Source organism: Hemiscyllium ocellatum, chromosome 20 (genome assembly GCF_020745735.1).
Source record: "Hemiscyllium ocellatum isolate sHemOce1 chromosome 20, sHemOce1.pat.X.cur, whole genome shotgun sequence".
Classification (NCBI taxonomy): domain Eukaryota; kingdom Metazoa; phylum Chordata; class Chondrichthyes; order Orectolobiformes; family Hemiscylliidae; genus Hemiscyllium; species Hemiscyllium ocellatum.
In genome coordinates this window covers 36,087,677-36,111,341 of record NC_083420.1, presented here as the reverse complement: position 1 = coordinate 36,111,341, position 23,665 = coordinate 36,087,677, and the positions used below count along the sequence as shown (strand labels likewise).

The 23,665-nt window shown below is 42.9% G+C and overlaps 1 protein-coding gene across 1 annotated transcript in view; it reads left to right on the top strand.

Moving 5' to 3' along the window:
- cog7 (component of oligomeric golgi complex 7) overlaps positions 1–21,989 on the top strand; it is a 57,852-nt gene extending 35,863 nt beyond the window's left edge. The window contains exons 10-18 of the mRNA XM_060840733.1: positions 6,868–7,022; positions 8,442–8,558; positions 9,991–10,056; positions 11,980–12,166; positions 12,288–12,428; positions 12,724–12,807; positions 13,556–13,670; positions 18,550–18,693; positions 20,040–21,989. Coding sequence (XP_060696716.1) covers positions 6,868–7,022; positions 8,442–8,558; positions 9,991–10,056; positions 11,980–12,166; positions 12,288–12,428; positions 12,724–12,807; positions 13,556–13,670; positions 18,550–18,693; positions 20,040–20,203 — 1,173 coding nt within the window. The 3' untranslated portion in view covers positions 20,204–21,989. The remainder of the gene's footprint in view (positions 1–6,867; positions 7,023–8,441; positions 8,559–9,990; positions 10,057–11,979; positions 12,167–12,287; positions 12,429–12,723; positions 12,808–13,555; positions 13,671–18,549; positions 18,694–20,039) is intronic.
- Positions 21,990–23,665: the final 1,676 nt, after the last annotated feature.

Genomic DNA, 23,665 nt, shown 5'->3' with positions numbered 1-23,665 from the left:
AGCGTGCGAGCCCCCGCCCCCAACTCTGCCCCCCTGGTCCCCCAACTCCATCCAACTCCACTCCCTGGCCCCCCAACCCCGTCTACCACTGCTCCCCTCCTATCCACGTCCAATACCGGCCCACACCCCGCACCCTCCAACACTGGCCCCCACCGCCCACCCACAAAAATCCCCCCCCCCCCCCCTCTTTGGGGCAGCCAGATTGTACAACAACAAGACTGTTGCTGCTGTTGCTGACTTTGTGAGGTAAATCTCCAAGTAGCACATACAGCCACACACACACACCTTTACCTCAACTTTTGCCCTGTACAGGACAATGTTGGAGAGATTATCTGGGGGGGGGGGGGGGGGGGGGGAGGTTTAGAGTACATCCCTCTGTAGAACTCCAGGGAAAGTGTGAGGAGAGAGAGGGAGGTCAGTCATTTGGAGACAGTGCCTATTTAATTACTGTAAACAAAAGACACATTCACTGTTGGAAACACGTCTTTGATGTAATGATTCTATTGGGACCACGAGATCTCCTTCGGATAATCAGATTTTCGGATAATTGGTATTCAGATAGTCAAAGTTCCTCTGTACCAATGTGTATAGTTTGTAATAGACAAGCAGGAGGCTAGAAGAACACAGCAAGCCAGGCCGCATCAGGAAGTGGAGAAGTCATTGTCTCGGGTGTAACCCTTCAGGACTGGGGGGTGGGTGTAAGGGGAGCTGCAGATAAAGGAGTGATACTAGTGGTGGGGGTGGGGGTGAGTGGGGGGACATTTGGGTGGGGTTAGGGGCTGAGTAGTGAGGTAGTGATAGGTGAGCACAGGTAGATGGTATGACCTTTTGGTCGATGGAAAAAATGGATCCAATTGGCAGCTGGAAGGAAAGGTCGGTAGGTGGAATGGAAAGGAAGAGGAGAGACTGAAAAGGGAGTCGGGGATGGTGGGAAGGTTATTTGAAATTGGAAAACTCAATGTTGAACTCAATATCCAGGTTGCAGGCTGCCCAGGCAGAAGATGAGGTGTTCCTCCAATTTATGGTCTGATTCATTGTGGCAATAGTGAGGTCCCAAGGAAGGTCATGTCAGAAAGGGAGCGGGAGGGGGAATTAAAATGGGTTGTGACTGGGAGGTCAGGTCAGCCTCGGCTGAGATGTTCAGCAAAACGTGCCCTGAATTTACATTTGGTCTCAGCTGCGTGTGAGTATAACTGCAACATTTAGCAAGGATTGTTCTTTCAAACAGACAATGTCATTTTCCCATGGCTGCTGCTGATAGGATAGCATGTTGGAGAATGTGGCTTGAGGAGGAGCTATTGATTGTCAAGCTGTTGTGGGATAGGGAATTGAAATGAGAATCAAGCCATCGGAGATAGGAGGAGAATAGGATAAGAGTCTGTCCATTAGAGGTGGGAGATTGGAATCAGATTGAGAGTCATTTTTTCGGGGTTGGGGGGTGGACAAGATGTCAGTGGGGGTGGGGGATAATTAGGGTAATAGTCACACCATCAAGGGGTACACGATGTGAGTCAAACTGATGCGGGGAGTGGAATGAGAGTTACTCCCTTGGGATGGAAAGGGTTAAAAGTCAGGCTGATGATTAGGATGGAAGGGGAAGGTAGATCAGGCTGGAAGTCAGCTGATTTGGGGAGGGGTGAAAGAGTAGGGTGAGAGCCAAGCTGTCAGTGGGGATTGTAGATTTAGAATGCTGTAGGGTAGTGGAATGAATGACAGTTGAGCCATCAGAGTGAGGTGAGAGACAAGGTGTCCGTTTTTGGGGACTCGGGGGGAATAGCAGGATGAGACCCATCGGTGGGAGGGGAAAGTGGTTAGGTACAGAGTGACAGTTGAATTATTAATGAAGGGAGCAGGGTTCCAACAGTCCATTGGAATTTGGGGGTGTGAGGTGACAATTAGGTCAATAGCAGCATTCCTATTAATTTTCTTTTGCTTGGACCTTTGAGTTTGGCAGAGTGGGGATGCACAATGTAACAGAACAGGTGGAGAGATCTGTTGATAAAATCCAGCATGATGTCTGCTTTATTAATGGGGCTTTCAGTCCATGAGCAAGGACATGATGTTAAATTTGTGTAAGATACTCGTTGGAACTCAGGTGGAGTATTGTGTACAGTTCTGGACCCTACACTATAGGAAGGATGTAAAAGCATTGGAGAGAGAGCAGAAGAAATTTACAAGACTTGTTCCATGGATGATATATTTCAGTTATGAACTTAGATTGCTTAGGTTGAGACTGTCCTCCTTGGAGAGAACAAAGCTAAGATGGAAACGTTCAAATCATGAGGGAGTTGTACAGAGTGCATCGGAAGAAACTTCATATACGAATCAAGGATGAGAGGGCTGATGCAATGGGCTGTGTAACTTCTATTTGCACAGTAGCAATTCTGTGATGTTGAGAGTGAGAATCAGTTTGTCGATGGGATAGAGTCGAAAGTGAGTGGAGTTGGTTTGTGGTGTTGGGATTGTTTGCCAGAGTGGGAGTCAGACTGTTGGTCAGGGATGGGGGTGGGGGGTTGGAGTTGAGTTGTTGGTTGGGGGTAGTGGGTGGTGGATGGAGAGCTTTACTGTTCATGGGGGGGGGTTATGGAGAGAGAGTTGGTTGTTGATGGGAATTGGGAATGACAGGGTGAGTATTGAGCTGTTGGTGGGGTTGGGAGTTGTGATGGCACGGTGAGAGTTGGGCTGCTGATGTATGGTGGGGTTGGCGGGTTAGTTGTAGGGTTTGGGCTGTGGGGGTTGGCAGGGTGAGAGTTGGGCAGTTGGTGGGGGGTTTGGGTAGGGAGTAGGAGTATTGCTGTTGGTATGGACATTGGGTGGTGGGGTGGGAAGTGGGCTGCTGATGGCGGGGGTGGGTTTGGCAGGATTGGAGTTGGTGAACCTTTCTTTCCCAGAAACCAATTCTCATCCCTAGATAACTATTAGCATTGAGCAGCTTTTCACATCATTGATTGGTTCATCTTGCAGCGTCACTGATTAGCGACTTGGTTACGTTGTTCCAGTTGATGAGAAAAAGTGCTGCTTTCACATCCACATCTGTTGATCCTCAATATTATGTGGCATTCCTTCCCACTGGGAGAGTGATGGTTTGGTGGGACTTGACATAGGCTATTAGTGTCTGAAATTATGTAATTGTTGGAGGGGTTAAGATGAGTGAGATTAGTTGACTGAGGTGGGAGGACAGATATAAGAGTGGCTTGATGGGAGGAAGGATGGGTGTAAGAGTTACCAGGGAAGGACGGGTGAGTGATGAGGACTGGGTGAGTGAGGGATCAACATGAGGACTTGTTGAATTGGGGAGTAACTAGTGGTCAGGATGAGTGAGTGGGTTGGATTTTTACTGGGGGACAGCCGCTTATCCTTTCCTCTTCACCCCTTACCATCCTGCCCACCACCTTCAGAGGTGTACCAAAAGCAGTTTTAGTGAAGCTCAACTCATTAACTTGACCCCCATAATCACCTCATTCCCTGATGAAAGAGACTTGGGGTCTCGTCTTTTTTTCTCTCTCTCTCTCTAGTTCCGCTTATCTGAAAATGAAAGAGGAAGGTGTTATTAGTTAGCTCTGTTCCTTTTTGAACGGTAATTTTTTAAAAATTAATCACATGATCAATTTACTGTTTCAAAATTATTTTTCTTCTCTGAACTACATGTTTAAAGTAAAGCAAACCATATCTTTCTGAAATTGCTCACCGGCCCCTCTAAATGAGAGGAAAATTAAAATGTAGTTTCGTTTGCATGAAGGTTGGACAAACCCACATTGGAGCTTGAAAGGAAGACTTAAATTTGCAAAGTGCCGTACACTAACCTCAGATATCTCGAAGCACTTTACAGCCAATTAATTGCTAAGCTCAGTTGTTGGTACAAGTAGAAAATGCAGCATCGAAAATGTACACAGCAAGCTCCAGTAAGAATAATGCTATAATGACCAGGTAGTCCGTTCCTTGTGACTTTGACCCGTGACTAAAAATTGACCAGGATAGCTCCTTCATCTTTTTTGAAGTGCAAGGTGTCTTTTAGATCCATCTGAGACAATCAATGTGACCTGGTTTTAACTTCTTTTTTGAAGGATGCTAATCTGGTAGTGCAGCACCTCCCTATTTCATTTGGTGGTCGTTGGAAGTGCTTTAAGCACAACCTCTAAACAGCCAGGTGCCAAGGATTACAATCATATGAGAAGGCAAATTGAATTCAAATCATCATGACTAAATTTAGACTTAAAAACAAATTTAAGCGTAGATCAAGGTAAGGGAAGCAACAAATTTTAAAAAACAGTCTTGAAGTCCTATGATTAACAAGTTAGGAAACTGAAGTGAGCTTTGATTTCAGCACACCTGAGATACCTGCAGGGAAAGCTTACAGGATGAATTCTTTGAACCTTGGGAGAAACAGAAAAGGAAAGATGAAAGTAGGAGATAATTTACCAGTATGTTTGACTCAACACCTCTGAATGTAGTTTACATATTGAATTACAGATAGCATCATGACGTTGTTGATAGTTATCACATGGCACTCACTTGGCAGTCATTGACTCAACTGATGCTCAATATGATTATGTCAGGGACAGCCTAGTTTAAAAAATTGCGATGACCCTTCAATTATGACTGCCTTGAACTCTCAATCCCATGTGGACAGCTGATTTCTATATTGAAAGCAGAGACAGAAATTGCTGGAAAACCCCAGATCCAGTCATCCAGACTGAGTGACTTCTTCACAGAACACCTACGTTCTGTCTGCAAAAAAAGACCGAGTTACTAGTTGCCTGTCACTTCAACACAACATTGTGTTCCCTGGTCGAGATCTCTGTCTCAGGCTTGCTCCAGTACTCCAGCAAAACTCAGTGCAAGCTGGAAGACCAGCGTCTCATTTTCCTCTCTGGAATTCTGCACCTTTCTGGATATTAATATTGAGTTCAACAATTTTAGGGCTTGAGGTGATGTCCTTACCCCAAACTCCAAACATCAGGCCTTGTCATCATAGGGGCTTCTACCACACAATTCGCTATCAGCTACTAACAGCAGCCATTCATTCTCTCAGGTTGACCTTTACCCACTCCTTTGTCTCCCCACTTGTTTTTCTCTCTCTTTGGGCTCTATCAGCAGCTTTCGTGTATTCCTCCCTCCTCCTCACCTTCTGCATAAATACCAACGTTTTCCCAGCTACTATCAGTTTTGAAGAAGGGTCAATGGATCTGAAATGTTAACTCTGATTTCTGTCCACAGATCCTGCCAGATCTGCTGAGTTTTTCCAACAATTTCTGTTTTTATTTCTGATTTCCAGCATCTGCATTTCTTTTGGGTTTTTTTTTTGTTTCCTGTACTGAAACTCTGCTATGGGCAATAGAGGTTGGAGGCAACCTGGATAAAAGAGTTCAGCTGAAGAGCTGAAGTGAATGTGACTGTCCTGGAATAAAGGCAGCAGTTGACTGAGAGTGACGTCAATGAACCATAGTACATTTGAAGATAATTTGCATCAGAGGGAAATTATGCTGCTTGGTGTCTTATCTAGAACAAAGGAAGCTGGTTATGGTTATTAAAGGCCAATCATTCTCATCCCGGGACACCTCTGCAGGAAATCCTCAGGGCTGTGTCCTAGGCCCAACTATTTCCAGCTGTTTTATTTCCCTGTGACACTCAAAGATATTATCACTGCTTAATCCTCCCTCATTAGCCTCTGGTGGTCAGCAAGGATCAGAAACTGAATTAGATACTGTGGTGACAAGATCAGGTCAGAGGCTGTGAATTGTGTGATGATTAACTCACCTCTTGATTCCCCAAAACCCTTTGAATCATGTACAGTGAACAAGTCAGGAGTGTGATGGAATATTGCTCACCTCCTTGGATAAATGCGGTGGCACAGTGGTTAGCACTGCTGCCTCACAGCGCCAGGGACCTGGGTTCAATTCCCGCCTCAGGCAACTGACTGTGTGGAGTTTGCGCGTTCTCCCCGTGTCTGCGTGGGTTTCCTCCGGGTGCTCCGGTTTCCTCCCACAGTCCAAAGATGTGCGGGTCAGGTGAATTGGCCATGCTAAATTGCCCGTAGTGTTAGGTAAGGGGTATATGTAGGGGTATGGGTGGGTTGCGCTTCGGCGGGTCGGTGTGGACTTGTTGGGCCGAAGGGCCTGTTTCCACACTGTAAGTAATCTAATCTAAAAAAAAATGCAGCCACAATTTGAGAAGCTTGTGGGCAATGTGACCCACTTCATTGACACCTCATCCATATACTTCAATATTCACTCCTACCAGCAGGGTGTAATACCATCAATGTGTGACATCTGCATTGAAATGCTCTGCAACAGTTCATCAAGCCTAGTTGAACACATTTCAAGCCTCCAATCTCTACTGCAGGGTTTTCAATATAGGAGTCAGCTCCTTGTATGGGGTTGTGAGCTCTGAGGCAGTAATGACTGAAGGGTCACGACAATTTTCAACCTTTTGAATATTTTTAACAATTTTAAAAATGAGGTTACAGTGGAACTGGATTGAGAAATGATGACCTAGAAAAACTGAGGCAGCAGACAAATGAGAACATCACATCAAGACTTCCCCTCCAAGTCTCACACTCCTGACTTGGAACTATATCACTGATTGTTCACTGTCACTAGGTCAAAATCCTGGAACCCTCTCCCTCACAGCACTGCAGGTGAACCTACACTGCAAGAACAACAGTGGTTCAAGATGGTATCTCACCACTACTTTCTCAAATGTGATTTGACATGAGTAATAAATGTTGGCCTAGCCAATGTTGTTCCACCCCACAAATGAATTTTTCTAAAATATCCTAACTGTGGGATTTGTGTTCATTTGCCCTTCAGTAAATGTTTTATATATTCGTCATACTTTGTTTATAATTCTTTTGGCTCTTCTTTTCAGGAGTGTGGAGAGCTGATTGATTGTGTTCAGGAGCTTAATCAGTCAGTGAATAAACTCTTCAGCCTGGCCAGTGGAGCAGTGGACAGATGTGTGAAATTGACTGATGGACTTGCAGCGTGCGGCCTACTCAAAGCACTGAAGACTCTCTTCTCGAAGTTAGTCCCCTTTCTGTTATCCAGTAGTTGTGTGCCTATTTGCTGCCCGGTGGCTATACATTAGTGATTATACAGTCTGTCACTCTAGAATTAGCAGAAAAATAAGATTGTAATAGGTTTCCTAACTTGTGGCCAGGAAGTCTCACATGACCCACGCAGAGCACTTCATATAACCTGATGCCTGTTTATAGGTAGACAAATTTTCAAAGGCCTCCCATGATTTCTAATTACATGGGAAGGAGCACAGACCAGGAGAAAGAAAAGCTGTAAAGTGAAAATTTCTTCTTTTTAAATAATTTTTGTTTTACTCATGTTTAATTGAAGTCAGCATTTCGGGGCGGCCCAAAGCCTGGAACTGTGGCAGTGGGTCAGCAGCCGGATATGGGAAGGGGAGGCTTTCGGAGAGGTGTGGGAGGAAGGGAAGGAGATGAGAATCACACCATGAGAAGGCAATGTGAATCAGATGGCAGAGGCAAGTTGGGCCATGATGTGAGTGGGAGAATGATAGTCAGACCCGGTCACTCCCACTAATTATCCTTTCATTTCAGTTTTTAAAAATAAATTGTCTTTTACCAAATTACATTCAAGTCTCTCTGAGCAAAAGAAAGTTGGCCGGTTTTCAACGCAAAATGTTTACTGGTGGAAATGTTTGGAGCCCACAGCCCTGTGGATCTTGTTTTTAGGTAGGCAGACAGTGAGAGAGAGGGAGCGGTATATAGAGGAGAGAAAGGTGTTAGAGAGTAAGTGGGAAAGGGAAAGCAGGTTGTGAGAGGAAGAAACCCCAGGCTGAAAGTCAACTCACTTCTGACCCCCACTTTCATGCTGAGACCAGTTTAGAGTGTGCCCCACCAGAAGTGACCCAAGTTCTGTGCTAGATAAAGCTAACTCCTTGGTTTGGCCCCAGTCACCATCTCTCTCCCTGGGGATCATGAATTGGGACTGATTCTTCTTCTGTCTCTAGCTCCGCTTCTTAACGGAAAAAGCAAACATTAGCTTTTCTATTCAATTTTGCTGCTTGGCCCTTTTAATCATTGTTTCTGTTAATTACTAATTTAAATATATTGCTCTTTAATTTTTTTCTTGAAGTTCATACTTACTATTGTGACAACATTTATCCTTCTGAAATTTGCTCATCACTCCCCAAGGAAGTAAAAACTTGAAATGTGGCCTTCTTCCCCCATGCAAAAAGATTGGCAACATCTACATTAAGCAATAACATTACCTGACGCACTCAAATAGAACATAGTCAATGTTGGTCGTTTAAATTTGTCACATGGCTTTGTAGGACAGTTTATTCTGGCACAAGTTACAATGTAAAATATTACAGTTTAATTTTCACGGAAGGAAGATACTCCCATTAGGTTATGGACTATATTTGCGATGGGATAAGCTGGCTCACGTTTTAATTCTTTGTTCCAGATACGTATCCAACTTTGCCAGCACTTTGCAGTCCATACGTAAGAAATGCAAGCTAGAGGAAATTTCCAATGGATCTTTGTTCCAGGAAGACTGGTCTGCATTCCAAACTTCTATCAGGTAAAGAGATAGTGAGTGAATTCAGAACTGAATACTCCTGTCATATGCCCACATCCATCACAGATAATAGGTACTGATTTGAGCCTGTTCTCCACTCAGATTGACAATCTAACATATTGTTTTATTAAAAGCAAAGTATTGCAGATCCAAAAACCTAAAATAAAAACAGAAAATACTGGAGAACTCAAAGTCTGATAGAGGGAAAAACATAGTTGACTTTCCAAGTCCAAGATGATTCTTCAGAATGTTTAGAGAAGTTGTCATTGAAATCTGTAATATTGTAATTGCCCATTCTAATAATTCTGTTCCTTTTGTGGGAGTTGTAATGATAAGATATCTGAGAGTGGCTTGAGGGTTCAGTGAGGACAGGTTGACAATTCCCACATCAGAGTCATTTGGTATCAGAGGGAAGAAACTGTTGCGGTTAAAGGTCCTGAAATTTGTGTTGATAGAGCATTATTAATATCAAATCACAAAAGGCATGATTAGGGCAGTCATGCAAGGGTTTGATCAAAGAGCTAGGCTTTGAGGAGCATTTGAAAGAAGGTGAGAAAATTAGAGATTGGAAAGAAGAGGTAATTAAAGTCTGGTTGAAGATTTGTAGCTCGGGTGTCCGTTGTTGTGGTTCTGTTCGCCGAGCTGGAAGTTTTTGCTGCAAACGTTTCGTTCCCTGGCTAGGGAACATCATCAGAGCTATTGGAGCGTCCTGTGAAGTGCTGCTTTGATGTTTCTTCTGGTATTTATATATTTATTTATACCACTATAAATACCGGAAGAAACATCAAAGCAGTGCTTCACAGGAGGCTCCAATAGTACTGATGATGTTCCCTAGCCAGGGAACGAAACGTTTGCAGCAAAAACTTCCAGCTCGGCGAACAGAACCACAACAGAAGAGGTAATTCCAGAGCTTAGCATCTAGGCAGCTGAAGGCACAGCCATCATTGGTGGTGAAATTAAAATCATGAGTACTGGAGTGCAGAATTAAGTTCAGATATCTGGGAAGATTGTAAGGGCGGTGGGTGGAAAAGATTACAGAGTAGAGAGCAAAAAGGCCATTGACAGAATTGGAAGCACAGGTGAGAGTTTTAAAATCAATAAAAAAAAAGGAGTTGCTTTGCCTGGAGCAAATGTAGGTCAGCTCAAACAAGCTGCACAGTTTTAAATGATAAATTTATCAAGAGTAGAATGTATGACGCTGATCAGGAATGCATTTGAATAATCTAGTGTGAAGGTAGCGAAACATATGGATGGAGTTTGCAGCAGTGTATAAACATGGTGAAGCTACACCATGTTGCTGAGAATAAGATAGGTGAAGAAATTGATTATAAGTTTTGTGTCTGCCTAGCCTTTATTCTCTTAATCAAAGCTCTTGGTTTGTCATAATAACTGTACTTTATTTTTCCATTCTTTAATTGCTTTGTTTTATTTTCAGAATTATTGCAACTTGTGGTGAATTATTGCGGCAGTGTGGAGACTATGAGCAGCAGTTGGCCAACAGGTTAGCTCCAAGTAACACACATACTTCCACTGGAGTCTAAAAAGGGTTTGATAACAAAAAACGGCAATGGTAATGGTAGGAAAAGAGGCCCAAGAGTCTAGCTGTTTGGAATGAGAGTTTAGATGGGTGTGTGAAATATTCATTCAGTTAAGCTAGCTTGTAGAATAGATCAGGGAGAACCAGTGGATGTGGTGCAATTGGATTTTCAAAAGCTCTGTGATAAAGTCCCATTAATAGATTATTGTGTCATATGAAAGCACATGGGATTGGTGGTAATATGATGGCATGGATTGAAAATTGGTTAGCAGGCAGGGATTTCTATTCCCTCTGTTCTGAGAATAGAAATACAAATGTCATTTCCAGCGTAGAACAGTAGTAATTCAAGATTGAGCGTTCATGAGGCACTATGGGCCATCAACAACAGTAGAACTATAAACCAGCACAATGTGCAACTTCATGGCCTAACACATCCCCCATTCAGTCATTACCATCAAGCCAGGGCATCAACCCTGCTTCAATGGAGAGTTCATGAGAACATGCCAGGAGCAGCACTAGCTACACCTACAAATGGGTAGCAATCTGGTGAAGCTACTAAACTGGGCTACTCGCATGCCAAACTGCATAAGCAGGAAGTGAGAAACAGAGCTAACTGATCCCACAATCAAAGGATCAGATCTAAATTCTGTAGACCTGCCACATCCAGTCGTGAATGGTGGTCGGCAACTAAACAACTTACTGGAGGGAGCTCCACAAATATTCTCGTCCTCAAAGATGGAAAAGTCCAGCACATCAGTGCAAAAGATAAGTGAAGCAATCTTCAACCAGAAGTGCAGAATGGATGATCCATCTCTGCCTCCTCCAATGGACCCCAATATCACAGGTTCACTCTACATGGAATGGTTGGAGCCACTGGATACTACAAAGGTTAGGACCCTGACAATATTCAGCAATAGTACTGAAGGGTTTTGCTGTAGAACTCCCCTAGCCAAGCTCCCTAACATGACTACTACACTGTTATCTACCCAACAGTGTGGAAAATTGTGTACATATGCCATGTACACAAAAAGCAGGACAAATCAGACCAGCCAGTTACCACCCCATCAGAATACTTTTGATCATCAGTAAAGGTGTCATCAATAGTTCTATCAAGCAGTACCTGCTCAGCAATAACCTGCGCAGTGACATCCAATTTGGGTTCCACTAGGGCCACTCAGCTCATGATCTCATGACAGCCTTGGTTCAAATGTGGACAGAAGACCTGAACTCCAGAGATGCAATTATTGTGACAGCTCTTGACATCAAGGCCGAATTCGACCAAGGGTTGTGATTGTTGGAAGTTAGGAGAAAATGAGGTCTGCAGATGCTGGAGATGATAGGCCTGATGAAGGGCTTATGCCTGAAATGTTGATTCTCCTGCTCCTCAGATGCTGCCTGACCTGCTATGCTTTTCCAGCACCACACATTGTTGGAAGTTAGTCTTCTTAGCTACAGAACATTTCTGCAGGAGTTCCTCAGGATTGTGTCCTTGGCACAACCATCTTAGCTGCTTCATCAACAACCTTCCCTCCATCATAAAGTCAGAAACGGGGATTTTCACCAATGATTGCATTATGTTCAGTACCATTCATGACTCCTCAGATACTGAAGCAGTCCATGTTCAAATGCAGTAAGATCTAGACAATATCGAGATGGGTAGGTTATGTTCGAGCTGTATATAATGTTAGTTGGGCCATTCTGGTTGCCACACTACAGGAAAGTGATTCCAGAAAAGATTCACCTGAATTATACACTAACACATTTAGTCCTGAAACATTCTCTATATCAAGGTCAGACAGATAAAGATTTTATTCTCCACTTTATAAATGTCTTGCCGTTTAGTCTATGATGTAAGCACTTCCCTAATTTTTTGAATCTCTCTTGCAGGATATTATCCACTGCAGGGAAGTATTTATCTGAGTCATACAGTCCACACAGTCTGACAGGTATACAAGAAACAAGCTTCTCTGACAAGAAAACTTCCATCAAGAATCCATGGCAAGAATATAATTATTTACTGAAAGCAAATCCAAGTGAATATGCCAGTCTGATGGAAATGCTTTATATGCTGAAAGTAAGATTCCATTCCTTCCTGCCCAACAGATGAAAAAATTTGAGGAAGTGGGGAAAGTCAAGTCTTTCAGAAAAAATGTCCAAGTGTTTGTGGGCTAAAGTTGATTCCTTCTCCCTTGTAGGAAAAGGGAACGGGGAACAATAACTTGTTGTCAGAAGCTCGTGCAGCACTGACCCGGCTCAACCAGCAAGCACATCAGCTCGCTTTTGACTCTGTGTTCCTCCGGATCAAGCAGCAGCTTGCCCAGGTGCCTCGGATGGAGGTAAAGTGAGAGTGAGGGCTTGGTTGTTCAGCTCATTGGAACTTATTCCTCTCTCCACTGCAAGGTGGTTAGAGATGATGTGAATTGAGGAGAGTAAGTAACTATGATTGGGATGGGGGAACAACTGTAATAGGGGAGAGCGTGGTTGCGGTAGGGAAATGACTGTCAGTGAAGTGAAGTAGCTCGAGCATATCTGTTTATGTTGGTGTCACAATTATTCTGGTTTACCCCTAATTTTCTGTTACTTCCCATATTCACATTTATTTTTGTATTTTCTTCTCCCTCAATTGAAAAGACTTGGAACACAGGAACTATGGGAGAGACGTTAACTGAAGATCTCCCAACATTTAGCCTTGCTCCTCTTGAATACATCAGCAATGTAAGTGCCTTGTTTCTGTGAGAATCAGTTTTATTAATAACTAATAGTTTTTTTTCTCTAGCCTTTGAACCTAATCTGACCAAGTGAGTCATCACATTAAAATACCTTCACGACTTGGCTTTTGTTGACAAGGCCAGCATTTATTTCTGATTTATGAACAGTCATGAGAAGGTGGTGAGCTGCTGTATGAACTATTGTAGTGTGTGTGGAGAAGATACTCCTACCATGATGATATTTACGTATTGCTGGAATTTTTAAATTGAAAGAATAGCTTCCATACTTCCAAGACGGGATGATATGTGACACTTAGAAACCTGGAAGTAATGGTGATCCCATGCACATGACCCTCTTGAACCAAACATTCTGGAGATTGTTTGTTGCAAAGTGCTGTTAAAGTGATCAATGGACACAGTAGAGGAGGTGTTTGGATGTGCACACTAGTTTCCTAATCTCTCTCCACCCACCTCATCTCAGATCCAACCCTCTGACTCAGTACTTCCCTCTTGAACTGTCCTACCTGTCCATTTTCCTTCCCATCTCTCCGCTTCACCCTCCTTTCCCACCATAGGGACTAAGAATGGGTGGGATACCTCTTTGGGGTGGTTGGCGCAGACTCAATGGACTGCCTGGCTTTTTTCACACTGTAGGGATTCTACGACACTCGTTATTCTAAAAGCCTCTTTACTCACTATCTTGTCATTGCTGGATTTATAAATCACTGCTTGCTGATGCACGCTGTTGTTCACAGATTGGCCAGTACATCATGTCCTTGCCTCTGCATCTGGAGCCCTTTGTAGCACAGGAGGATCCAGCACTGGAGTTGGCACTGCATTCTGGGAAACTTCCATACCCTCCAGAGCAAGGTAAGCTGAGGGGAGTGGGTCAGAGCAGGTCTTGTGGGTTGTGGAAGGGAGTGGGGTTAGGTGAGTGAGGCAGTGTTTATCTGTTTGAGAAGACAAAGAAAGAAATCAAGCCTTCAAAAATGAGATAACGAGAGTCTAGAGAAAGTATGTTCCTATTAGGGTGAAAAGAAAGACTGGTAATTGTAGGGAATGCTGAATGACCAAAGAAATTGAGGGCTTGGTTAAGAAAAAGAAGGAAGCATATGTCAGGTATAAGCAGGATAGGTCGACTTAATCCTTAGAAGAGTATAAAGGCAGTAGAAGTATACTTAAGAGAAAAATCAGAGGCCAAAACGGGCCATGACATAGCTTTGGCAAATAGAGTTAAGGAGAATCCAAAGGGTTTTTACAAATACATTAAGGACAAAAGGGTAACTAGGGAGAGAATTGGGCCCCTCAAAGATCAGCAAGGCGGCCTTTGTGTGGAGCCGCAGGAGATGGGGGAGATACTAAATATTTAGTATCAGTATTTACTGTGGAAAAGGACATGGAAGATATAGAATGTAGGGAAATAAGTGGTGACATCTTGAAAAATGGCCATATTACAGAGGAGGAAGTGCTGGATGTCTTGAAACAGGTAAAGGTGGATAAATCCCCAGGACCTGATCAGGTGTACCCTAGAGCTCTGTGGGAAGCTAGAGAAGTGATTGCTAGGCCTCTTGCTGAGATATTTGTATCGACTGGACGTTGGTTAATGTGGTGCCACTGTTTAAGAAAGGTGATGAGGACAAGCCAGGAAACTATAGACCAGTGAGCCTGACGTCGGTGGTGGGCAAGTTGTTGGAGGGAATCCTGAGGGACAGGATGTACATATATTTGGAAAGGCAAGGACTGATTAATGATCGTCAACATGGCTTTGTGCATGGGAAATCATGTCTCACAAACTTAATTAAGTTTTTTGAAGAAGTAACGAAGAGGATTGATGAGGGCAGGGCGGTAGATGCAATCTGTATGGACTTCAGTAAGGCGTTCGACAAGGTTAGGAGACTGGTTAGCAAGGTTAGATCTCATGGAATACAGGAGAACCAGCCAATGGGATACAGAACTGGCTCAATAGTAGAAGACAGAGGGTGGTGGTGGAGGGTTGTTTTTCAGACTGGAGGCCTGTGACTAGTGGAGTGCCACAAGGATCGGCGCTGGGTCCACTACTTTTCATCATTTATATAAATGATTTGGATGCGAGCATAAGGGGTATAGTTAGTAAGTTTGCAGATGACACCAAAATTGGAGGTGTAGTGAACAGCGAAAAAGTTTACCTCAGATTACAACAGGATCTTGATCAGATGAGCTGAGAAGATGCAGATGGAGTTTAAATTAGATAAATGTGAGGTACTGCATTTTGGGAAAGCAAATCTTAGCAGGACTTACACACTTAATAGTGAGGTCCTAGGGAGTGTTGCTGAACAAAGAGACCTTGGAGTGCAGGTTCATAGCTCCTTGAAAGTGGAGTCGCAGGTAGATAGGATAGTGAAGAAGGCGTTTGGTATGCTTTCCTTTATTGGTCAGGGTATTGAGTACAGGAGTTGGGAGGTCATGTTGCGGCTGTACAGGACATTGGTTAGGCCACTGTTGGAGTATTGCATGCAGTTCTGGTCTCCTTCCTATCGGAAAGATGTTGTATAACTTGAGAGGGTTCAGAAAAGATTTACAAGGATGTTGCCAGGGTTGGAGGATTTGAGCTATTGGGAGAGGTTGAATTGGCTAGGGCTATTTTCCCTGGAGCTTCGGAGGCTGAGGGGTGAACTTAGAGGTTTATAAAATCATGAGGGGCATGGATAGGATAAATAGACAAAGTCTTTTCCCTGAGGTGGGGGAGTTCAGAACAAGAGGCATAGGTTTAGGGTGAGAGGGGAAAGATATAAAAGAGACCTAAGGGGCAATATTTTCATGCAGAGGGTGGTATGTGTATGGAATGAGCTGCCAGAGGAAGTGGTGGAGGCTGGTACGATTGCAACATTTAAAAGGCATCTGGATGGCTATGTGAATAGAAAGGTTTGGGGAGATATGGGCAGGTGCTGGCAGGTGGGACTAGATTGGGTTGAGATATCTGGTCAGCATGGACAAGTTGGACCGAAGGGTCTGTTTCTGTGCTGTACACCTCTATGACTCTAAATGAGAGAAAATGGAGCCTTAAAATTAGACATTGAGGAGCTGAAGTTTCTTTTTAGTCTGTGGGTGAGTGGGTACCTGTTTGTTTCTGTAATTGGGCCAACTCATTGATTTGCAAATGGAAAATATGGGTGATCTCAGTGAAACATGAATAATCCTGAGGGAACTTCACTAAAGTGGAAACTGGGAGGCAGGTTCTTTTCTTTTGGGCAGAGTCGGACTAAGTTACACATTTCTCCCTTTTAAGCCAGAGGTGAGGAAACTTTTGTTTTCCTCTCTCAGAGTCATTAGTCTGTGGAATTCTGTTCCCTAGAAAGCAGTGAAGGCTCGGTCATTCAATTTACTTAAGACTGATTTAGAGTTTTGATAAGGAAGGAAAGGATTACCTGGGGCAGGGCAGACAGGATAGGAAATTAAGGTCACTTCAGATCAACATGATCTTATAGGATAGCAAAGTAAGCGCAATGGGCTAAATAGCCTATTTCTGCTTCTAAGTCCTATGTTCCTATAATTTTGAGGTTAACAGCTCAATAAAAGAGTAAAGTTATCAGAATGAAACTGGACTCTGAAGGTTAAATTATGAAGCCAAATTGCCTAAATGTGGCTTTTGTTTCCTGTAGTGTCAAAATCATCAATAAAATTATTGGGTGGAAAATAAAATAACTCAATTACTAAGGTAGTTCAGAACAAATAAAGCATACTTAAAATTAGAGCCAGGCCATTCAGGATTGATCAAGTCAAAATGCTGCAATGCTGGAAGTCTGAAACAAGCCCAGAGAATGCTGGAGAAACTCAGCAGGTTGGCGGCTTCTGTGGAGAGAAAGCAGAATTACTGTTTTGAGCCTGGTATGATGATGATTCAGAATTGCAGTCAGGAGTGATGTAAGGAGGTATATCTTCCTACAGAAGGAGATGGAAATCTGGAATTTTCGCTCACAAAAGTGAGATGCTGTGGGACAATTGGAATGTTGAAAATGGAATTGATAGATTTCTTTGGGTAACAGACTGTTTGCACTTTTTGATCCTGAGATGAGCTTCCAACACACATTGTGTTGTTACTAAACTATATATTTCTACCTCAAGCAACATCTGAATCTACCCCTTTCTCAGATTACCTGTTGCTGAAATTACCACCCGTAGCCTTTTTAACTCTAGACTTTTGCAATGCTCTCTTGGCTACCTCCCCAACTTGCATAAATTTAGGATCATTCACTATTTTGCCAATATCCAAACGAGCAGCAAGCCAGGTTTACCCATCATTTGTATGCTCATTAACCTACATTTTCATCCTGGTAAATAGGACCTTGACTTAAAAATTGCCATCCTTCATTTCAAATCCCTTCTGAACTTGTCCCTCCCTATCTCTGTGCCCTCTTACTGCCCTTCAAGGTACCTACACCCCTCCAGTTCTGCACATACCCAATTTTAATCGATCCAATGTTGGCAACTATGCTTTCAGCTGTCTTGCCTCTCAGCTCTGGAATTCCCTTTCTACACGTCTGCAACTTTTGAACTATTGCTCTCTTTTAAGGTGCTTTGTTAAACCTACTTTATCTGCCTAATATTTCCACATGTTGTTTGTTGTCAGTTATTTGGCAATTATTCCTGTCGAGTGCTTTCGGCTTTTCACCACATTCCAGGTTTTATATGAATGCAGGTTGTTGTTCGTAAGGATAATAAGGGACATAGAGAAAAGGAGGGTGAAAAGTGGGGGTCTCATTGGACAGAAAACTAGCTTAATGATGTGAAAGTCCTCCTCCTGTCCTCATTCCACTCCAAGACAACTTATATCCTGGTTACCTGATCATAAAGTGACTGGGCCAGAGTGGAAAGGATTGGACTTAGAGTTCCCATGCAGAAACGCTCCACAGCATTCCAACTCCAGCCTTAGATTGATTTTAATCCTGATCATTCAAAAGTCCTTGACTGCAACAAACTTTAAGGTAATTGTACCTATTTCCTAAATTAACAGATGAACAAGGGCTTGCCTTTATTAAGCACCTATAATGTACAAAAAGGTTTCAAAGACATTTCACATAAATAATAAGAACTAGAAGTCATGCTGAACAATTTTGAAAGCTGGGTGAAAGGTAGTTGAGGAATTTATTTAATGAATAAGGGCAAGCAAGGTCAAATGTTTTGTGAGTCCCAGAGAATTATGCTGAGGATGATGGGCAAAGGGAATGTACAGCAGCTCAGACTTGGAAGCTGAATGCATGCTGATGAATATTGTAGAAAGGAGCTGGCTTAAGCATGATTAAGACAAAGATTTGATGGGGCAGTTGCTTGTGGGGTGCAAGGAGACAATGTATGCCACTGAGATGTGTGACAAGCCTGTATGGGTCATTGAAGTGTGTAGAGAGCCTCCATGGATTGTTGAAGTGGAGGGAACAGGTATGGCTCAATAATACGAGCAGATAGCTTGTATGGATTATTGAGCTGTATGGGAAACTTGAAGGGTTGGTGAGGTGGGCAGAGAGCCTGTGTGAGTTATTGAGATAGGCAGGGAACCAGTGTAGTTCAGTGATGTGGATGAGGATCAGTATAGGCCAATGCGTTGGTGGGATTGTGGATACTTGATGCAGGACAGAATGTATGTTGTTAGGCAAGTTTTAGACAAGTTGAGGTTAATGTAGGACAGTGACAGAAAGTGTCGGGATATTTAGTTTGCATTGCTTTACAGATGGGATTTGAAACCTGTGTAATTTCACCTGCCTGTCATTTCTACTAGGGGATGAGCTGCCAGAGTTGGACAACATGGCTGATTATTGGCTGGGCTCCATTGCCAGGGCAACAATGCATACTTACTATGAATCCATTCTCCAGATCCCAGAGCTCACACCGCATGCAACCAAACAACTTGCCACAGATATTGGTAAGTGGAAAATATCCGAAGAAGAAACTTTTATGTTTTACTGGTACTCCTATGGTCAGTAGAAGAATGATACAGTATAGAAGGAAGCCACATGGTACATCATGCCAGTACAGGCCATTTTGGAACTGCTATTCAATTAGCGTCATGAATTACACTCTTTGCTGAAGCCCTGCAAAGACAACTTGCACTGCATTTACATTTCTTATTTCACTCCTACACTCTCTTCCTCCCTCTCCGCTGCCACATCCTCTCTCCTCCTCCACCACCCCCCCCGGCTCTGCCTACCCCTCTTCCTTCTCACCACTGTGTCCTAATAGTATTGTTGGATGCTCTAACATAATCATTCTGCTTTTGGGCTAGTACCCAGTGACCTGGACTAATAATCCTGAAAAATGATTTTAAATACTACTACAACATCAAGAAATTTCAATTTAGTTAGTAGATATAATTCTGAATAAAAGTTAAGATTGGATAGACTGGGGTTTTCCTTCCGTGGAGCAGAGGAGAATGAGGGGTGACACAATTGAGATGCATAAAATTATGATGGTAAAGTTGAAGAAACTTTTCCCCTTCTTGGAGGGAGTAATGACCATGAGACAGTTTAAGGTAAGCAGCCGTAGGTTTAAAGGACTCTGAGGGAAACAAGATTCACATAGAACGTGGTGGGAGTCTGGCTGTAAGAGACGTAAAAGTAGAATACTTAACATTTATAATACTTAAGGAGTATTCAAATGTACACTTTTGATACCAAGTCATACAAGTCAAGGGCCAAGTACAGGAAAATGGGATGAGAAGAGTTGTTTCTAACTGTAGGTGGTTGTTTTTAAGCCGCACAGACTTGATGGGCCAAAGGCCCTTTTCTGTGCTGTAGACTCTATTACTAGGAGAATGGTAATAGTTATAATGAAACTACTGAACTGAAAGCATGTTTAACTTGCTAACGACCTTTAAGGAGTGTTCAGATGATATGTGACTCCACACAGGTAACAATGTAGTTGACTCTTAACTGCCCTCTGAAACAGCCTAGTAAGCTACTCATTTGTACTCCTAGGAATGGGCAGTCACTACTGATGTTTGCCAGTGATACCCATACCCTGTAGATATTAAAAAAACATCTTAGCCAAGACCTGAATTGTTGAGTGCTTGAATTCTCTCCATTTCTTAAATTCCATAAGCTTTAAATATTCAATGCTAATGCTACCTAAATAAAGAGGAAGTAATTTTCTCTTCTGTTTTAAGCCCTGATTCTCTCTTGTGAAGGGTGTGATCAACATTGAATTTTTGTTGGCGAGATTGGTGATGAAGTTCGTTTTTATCAAGGAATGTTGCATTTCTTCTGTTCCTAGATTACCTCAGCAATGTCATGGATGCTCTTGGCTTACAGCCATCCCGCACTCTGCAACAGACTGTGACTGCCCTGAAAGTAAAGCCTGAAGACTTTAGGCAAGCAGTGAAGGGTCTCCCCCGGAGACTGACCAGTGCAATTGCAACCATGAGGAATATCCATTAAAGATCACGTGTCCTGTTTGCAAAACAAATTCTGTTTCTGGTGGTTGAAGGCTGCCTTGATTCTGACTGGCTCTTGAACCAGTTGATGAGTGTGTTCCAACTGCCTGCTAAGAGCAATGACTTCAAACTTAGGCATTTTTTAGAATGGTTTAAGTGAGGATCTGCTGTTGGTTTTAGGCCCAGAGTATACTTACAGTAGATAAACAGGTTGGTGATTTGAATGCTGCAAGAGACTCAGTAACCCTGCTGTGGGGAGTGAGCAATTAACTGAGCACTTTCTCAGAGTCCTCTTCCCCACAACCCATAGCTGTCTCCCCAGTCCTGGGAGAATGGGATCAGGACCGATTTGATGGTCTGATGATACTCTCTTTTAAGTCCTCTCAATTAAAAATAATCTGTTAAAAATACCGAGTTAAAGCCTCCTGGAACAGATGCAGGAAAACCAGCAAGAGAGAAAATACCTGAATGTATGTTCTGGAGAGGAGGGTGTTTTGATAGTTGAGTATAGCATCGTGTTAAGATGCAGCCTTAAACAGGAGTGCTTGCCTCCTCCCAGTCTGAGTCACCTTACCCATTAAGAATTGCCTCAGAGCAAAGATAAACAAAGAAATTAGAGGTTCATGTCACAGTCCACTGCCTTCCCATCTAGGCTGGTTAATCAGCTGTTTTCACCAGGCAGTAGAGGATCGCAAATACTTGCAGCCCATAAAAACGTCAATCATGAATTTTGACAAATACTTGAACATTCTATGTAACTCATCACATAATCATACAGGTGTGTCTTTGTAGGTCCTTTGAGACCAGTAATGCCTGCACTGGATGACACTGCGAGGAGATGAATGGTTAGGAACTGGAAATGGAGTTTTATGTGTGTTAGTGTTTTTTCTATTGAAGCAAATGGTTTAGATCTGCTGAATTGAAACATATGCAATCTGTGGGATGTTATTGTCACCCAGAACTGGATATGATCAAACAGGGGATCCTGTCCTGTTCCTCCTCATGTGAATTCATTGTCTTTACTCAGACAGAGGTGGGACTGAAGATGGAAAGACATTCCAAATTACTTTAACATCAGTGGATTAGTTGTTAACTGTGGCTCAATCAGAGCATTCTTAGCTCAGCCTCAGAGCAGAAGGCACTGTGATTGAATTCCTTTGGTCTAGGCTGGCACTCCCACTGAAGGAACACAGCATTGTCAGAAGTGGCCACCTTTAGGATAAGAAATTAAACCATGTTTGCTTACTTTGGTGTATGTAAAGGATCCCATTGAGCTATTTGAACACTGAAGGACAGGACAATTAATTCACATTACTCTGTTTAATATCTGTCTGTCAACTAATAGCACTTTGACACAAAAAAACACGTTATCTGTTCATTATCATATTGCTGCTGGTGGATGCTTGTTGAAGTACATAGTACATTGACTTCCTACATTACAGTACACTCAAAATACTAATTGTTCTAAATGCTTGGGAGTGTGCTGAAACCAGTGCAGATGCTATATAAATGCAAATCAGTTCTCCCATAATGTGGGTGATTGTCTGTTTGAGTTGTCGATTCTATCATCACTGCCTCTGGGTATTCTTGTATCTTGTTGTTCATCTTCTTTCTCCAATCAACTAACCTTAACACTTCTTTCTTAAGCCTGGTATTTATGATATTTCCCTCTCTCAGTTCAGTCTCAGCATCTCTATTGTTAATTTTAAATATTTTTGTTTCTTGTAAAGTACCTGTCTCCCCTCCTACTTCAGAATGTTTGTGCTACTGTCTGAGTTTTTAAAAATTGATTTATAAAATCTTTCTTGAAAAATCTCTAGCTGCCCTGTGTATTTAATTGATTAAAATATTTCTGAAATAAAAATATTGATTGTATGTGATTTTCCTGCACTCCGATCACCCAAGAAAAAGTGTTGTTGGTATAATTGACCATTGGTTTCAGTGGATGTTCCAACTTCTGGCATAAAGTATAAGAGAGCTTGTTTGTCAGTTGTCATTACTCGCTTGTAATCTTTGAGCGCATGCGTAGCTCTTGTACCCGTACACTTTCTTGCGCACTCTCACACATACTTTCTCACTTAATTCCATCTTCCTTGCTCCTTGTTTGCTCACTCACTGTCTCCCTTATTTATTCGCATTAACAACAAATTTGCATACACATGCCTTTTCTCCCTAACTCACGTTCATTCCCACTCTTTGCCTCTCCCTTCTACAAGCTTTATTTCCTTTACTCCCAGCTGTTCGAGAATAACACCTGGGATAAAGCTCCAACATTTTACAATGTTCTTACATTCTTTTCAGCTCTAGGCCTACATCTGTTCTGGGAATGTTTATTAGGACAATGTAGAAAGACCTGTAGTTTGATAATCATTGCAAGAAACGAAGGCTGTACCACTCTGTTTCGTAATGTTTATTTTAACCTTCACCAGATTTTCTTTCCCACTTACCATAAAGTGCTGTCTCTTTATTGGTATAAATCCTTGAGGGGGTGGGGGCGTTCCAGTCTTGTGTCTGTTGCCTGATTCTGGACAGGCTGTGGCAAAAGCCTGTGCAACTGTGGCAGTGCCTGATCCTATTCTCAAGCAACATACACGTATAGATGGATATTCCACAGATGATGTTGGAGAGAGGTCAGGACCTGGAAGCTAGTTGACTCTTTGTTAGTCCATAGTTAACTATTTATATGTGGTGATACTCAGGCCTGGTCTGTAAGCTGTTACTTATTAAGCAACATAGGAAATATTCTCACTCTCAGTAACTGAATAATAAACAGGTTTTTCCCCAGTTATTCATTTCTCTCTTCACCCACATAGAATTGTGCAGCAGATTCAAGATGGCGGCAGTCTGGACAGTCTGCTGTGTTGGGCTCTGTGCCGTACCCCAGGCAAGGTGGGCTCCTACTCTCCCCCATTAGTCGCCGCGAGGAAATTTTTAGTATAAAGTAGGTAGAATACCTAGAGCCCCTTTAAATTAGGATTTGGAAAATCTGGAGCTGAAATGAAGACATCTAAAGGAAAGGGAGCAAGGGGAGTGCAGCAGGCAGGGCACTCCCCTATTATGTCAAGCACGCCCGCAGCCATTGCCTCAACTCCAGTGGTGGTGCCTTTAGGTTAGTGGAGCAGCAGCATCTACTCATGGAGTTAGCAAAACTCTGCGGAAAAATTGAGGGAGTGCTGGAGTCGATTACTGCCATGCTGACAAAGCATGAGTAGGAGATCCAGACTTTGGATCGGCGTGGATCAAAGGACTGTGGCCTTAGAGGCCGCAATGGAGAGCTTCGATGGGCAGGGCCAAATCTTGGAAGGCCAGGTTCAGGCCCTGATGGAACAAGGAGATGACCTCGAAAACTGAGGTCAGAGAAAAGACTTACGGATCGTGGGCTTACCAAAGCGTGAAGAAGGTGAAAACCTTGCTGAATTTCTTGGGAGGTGGCTGCCAGAGTTGCTGGGGTTGGAAATTGAGTCGG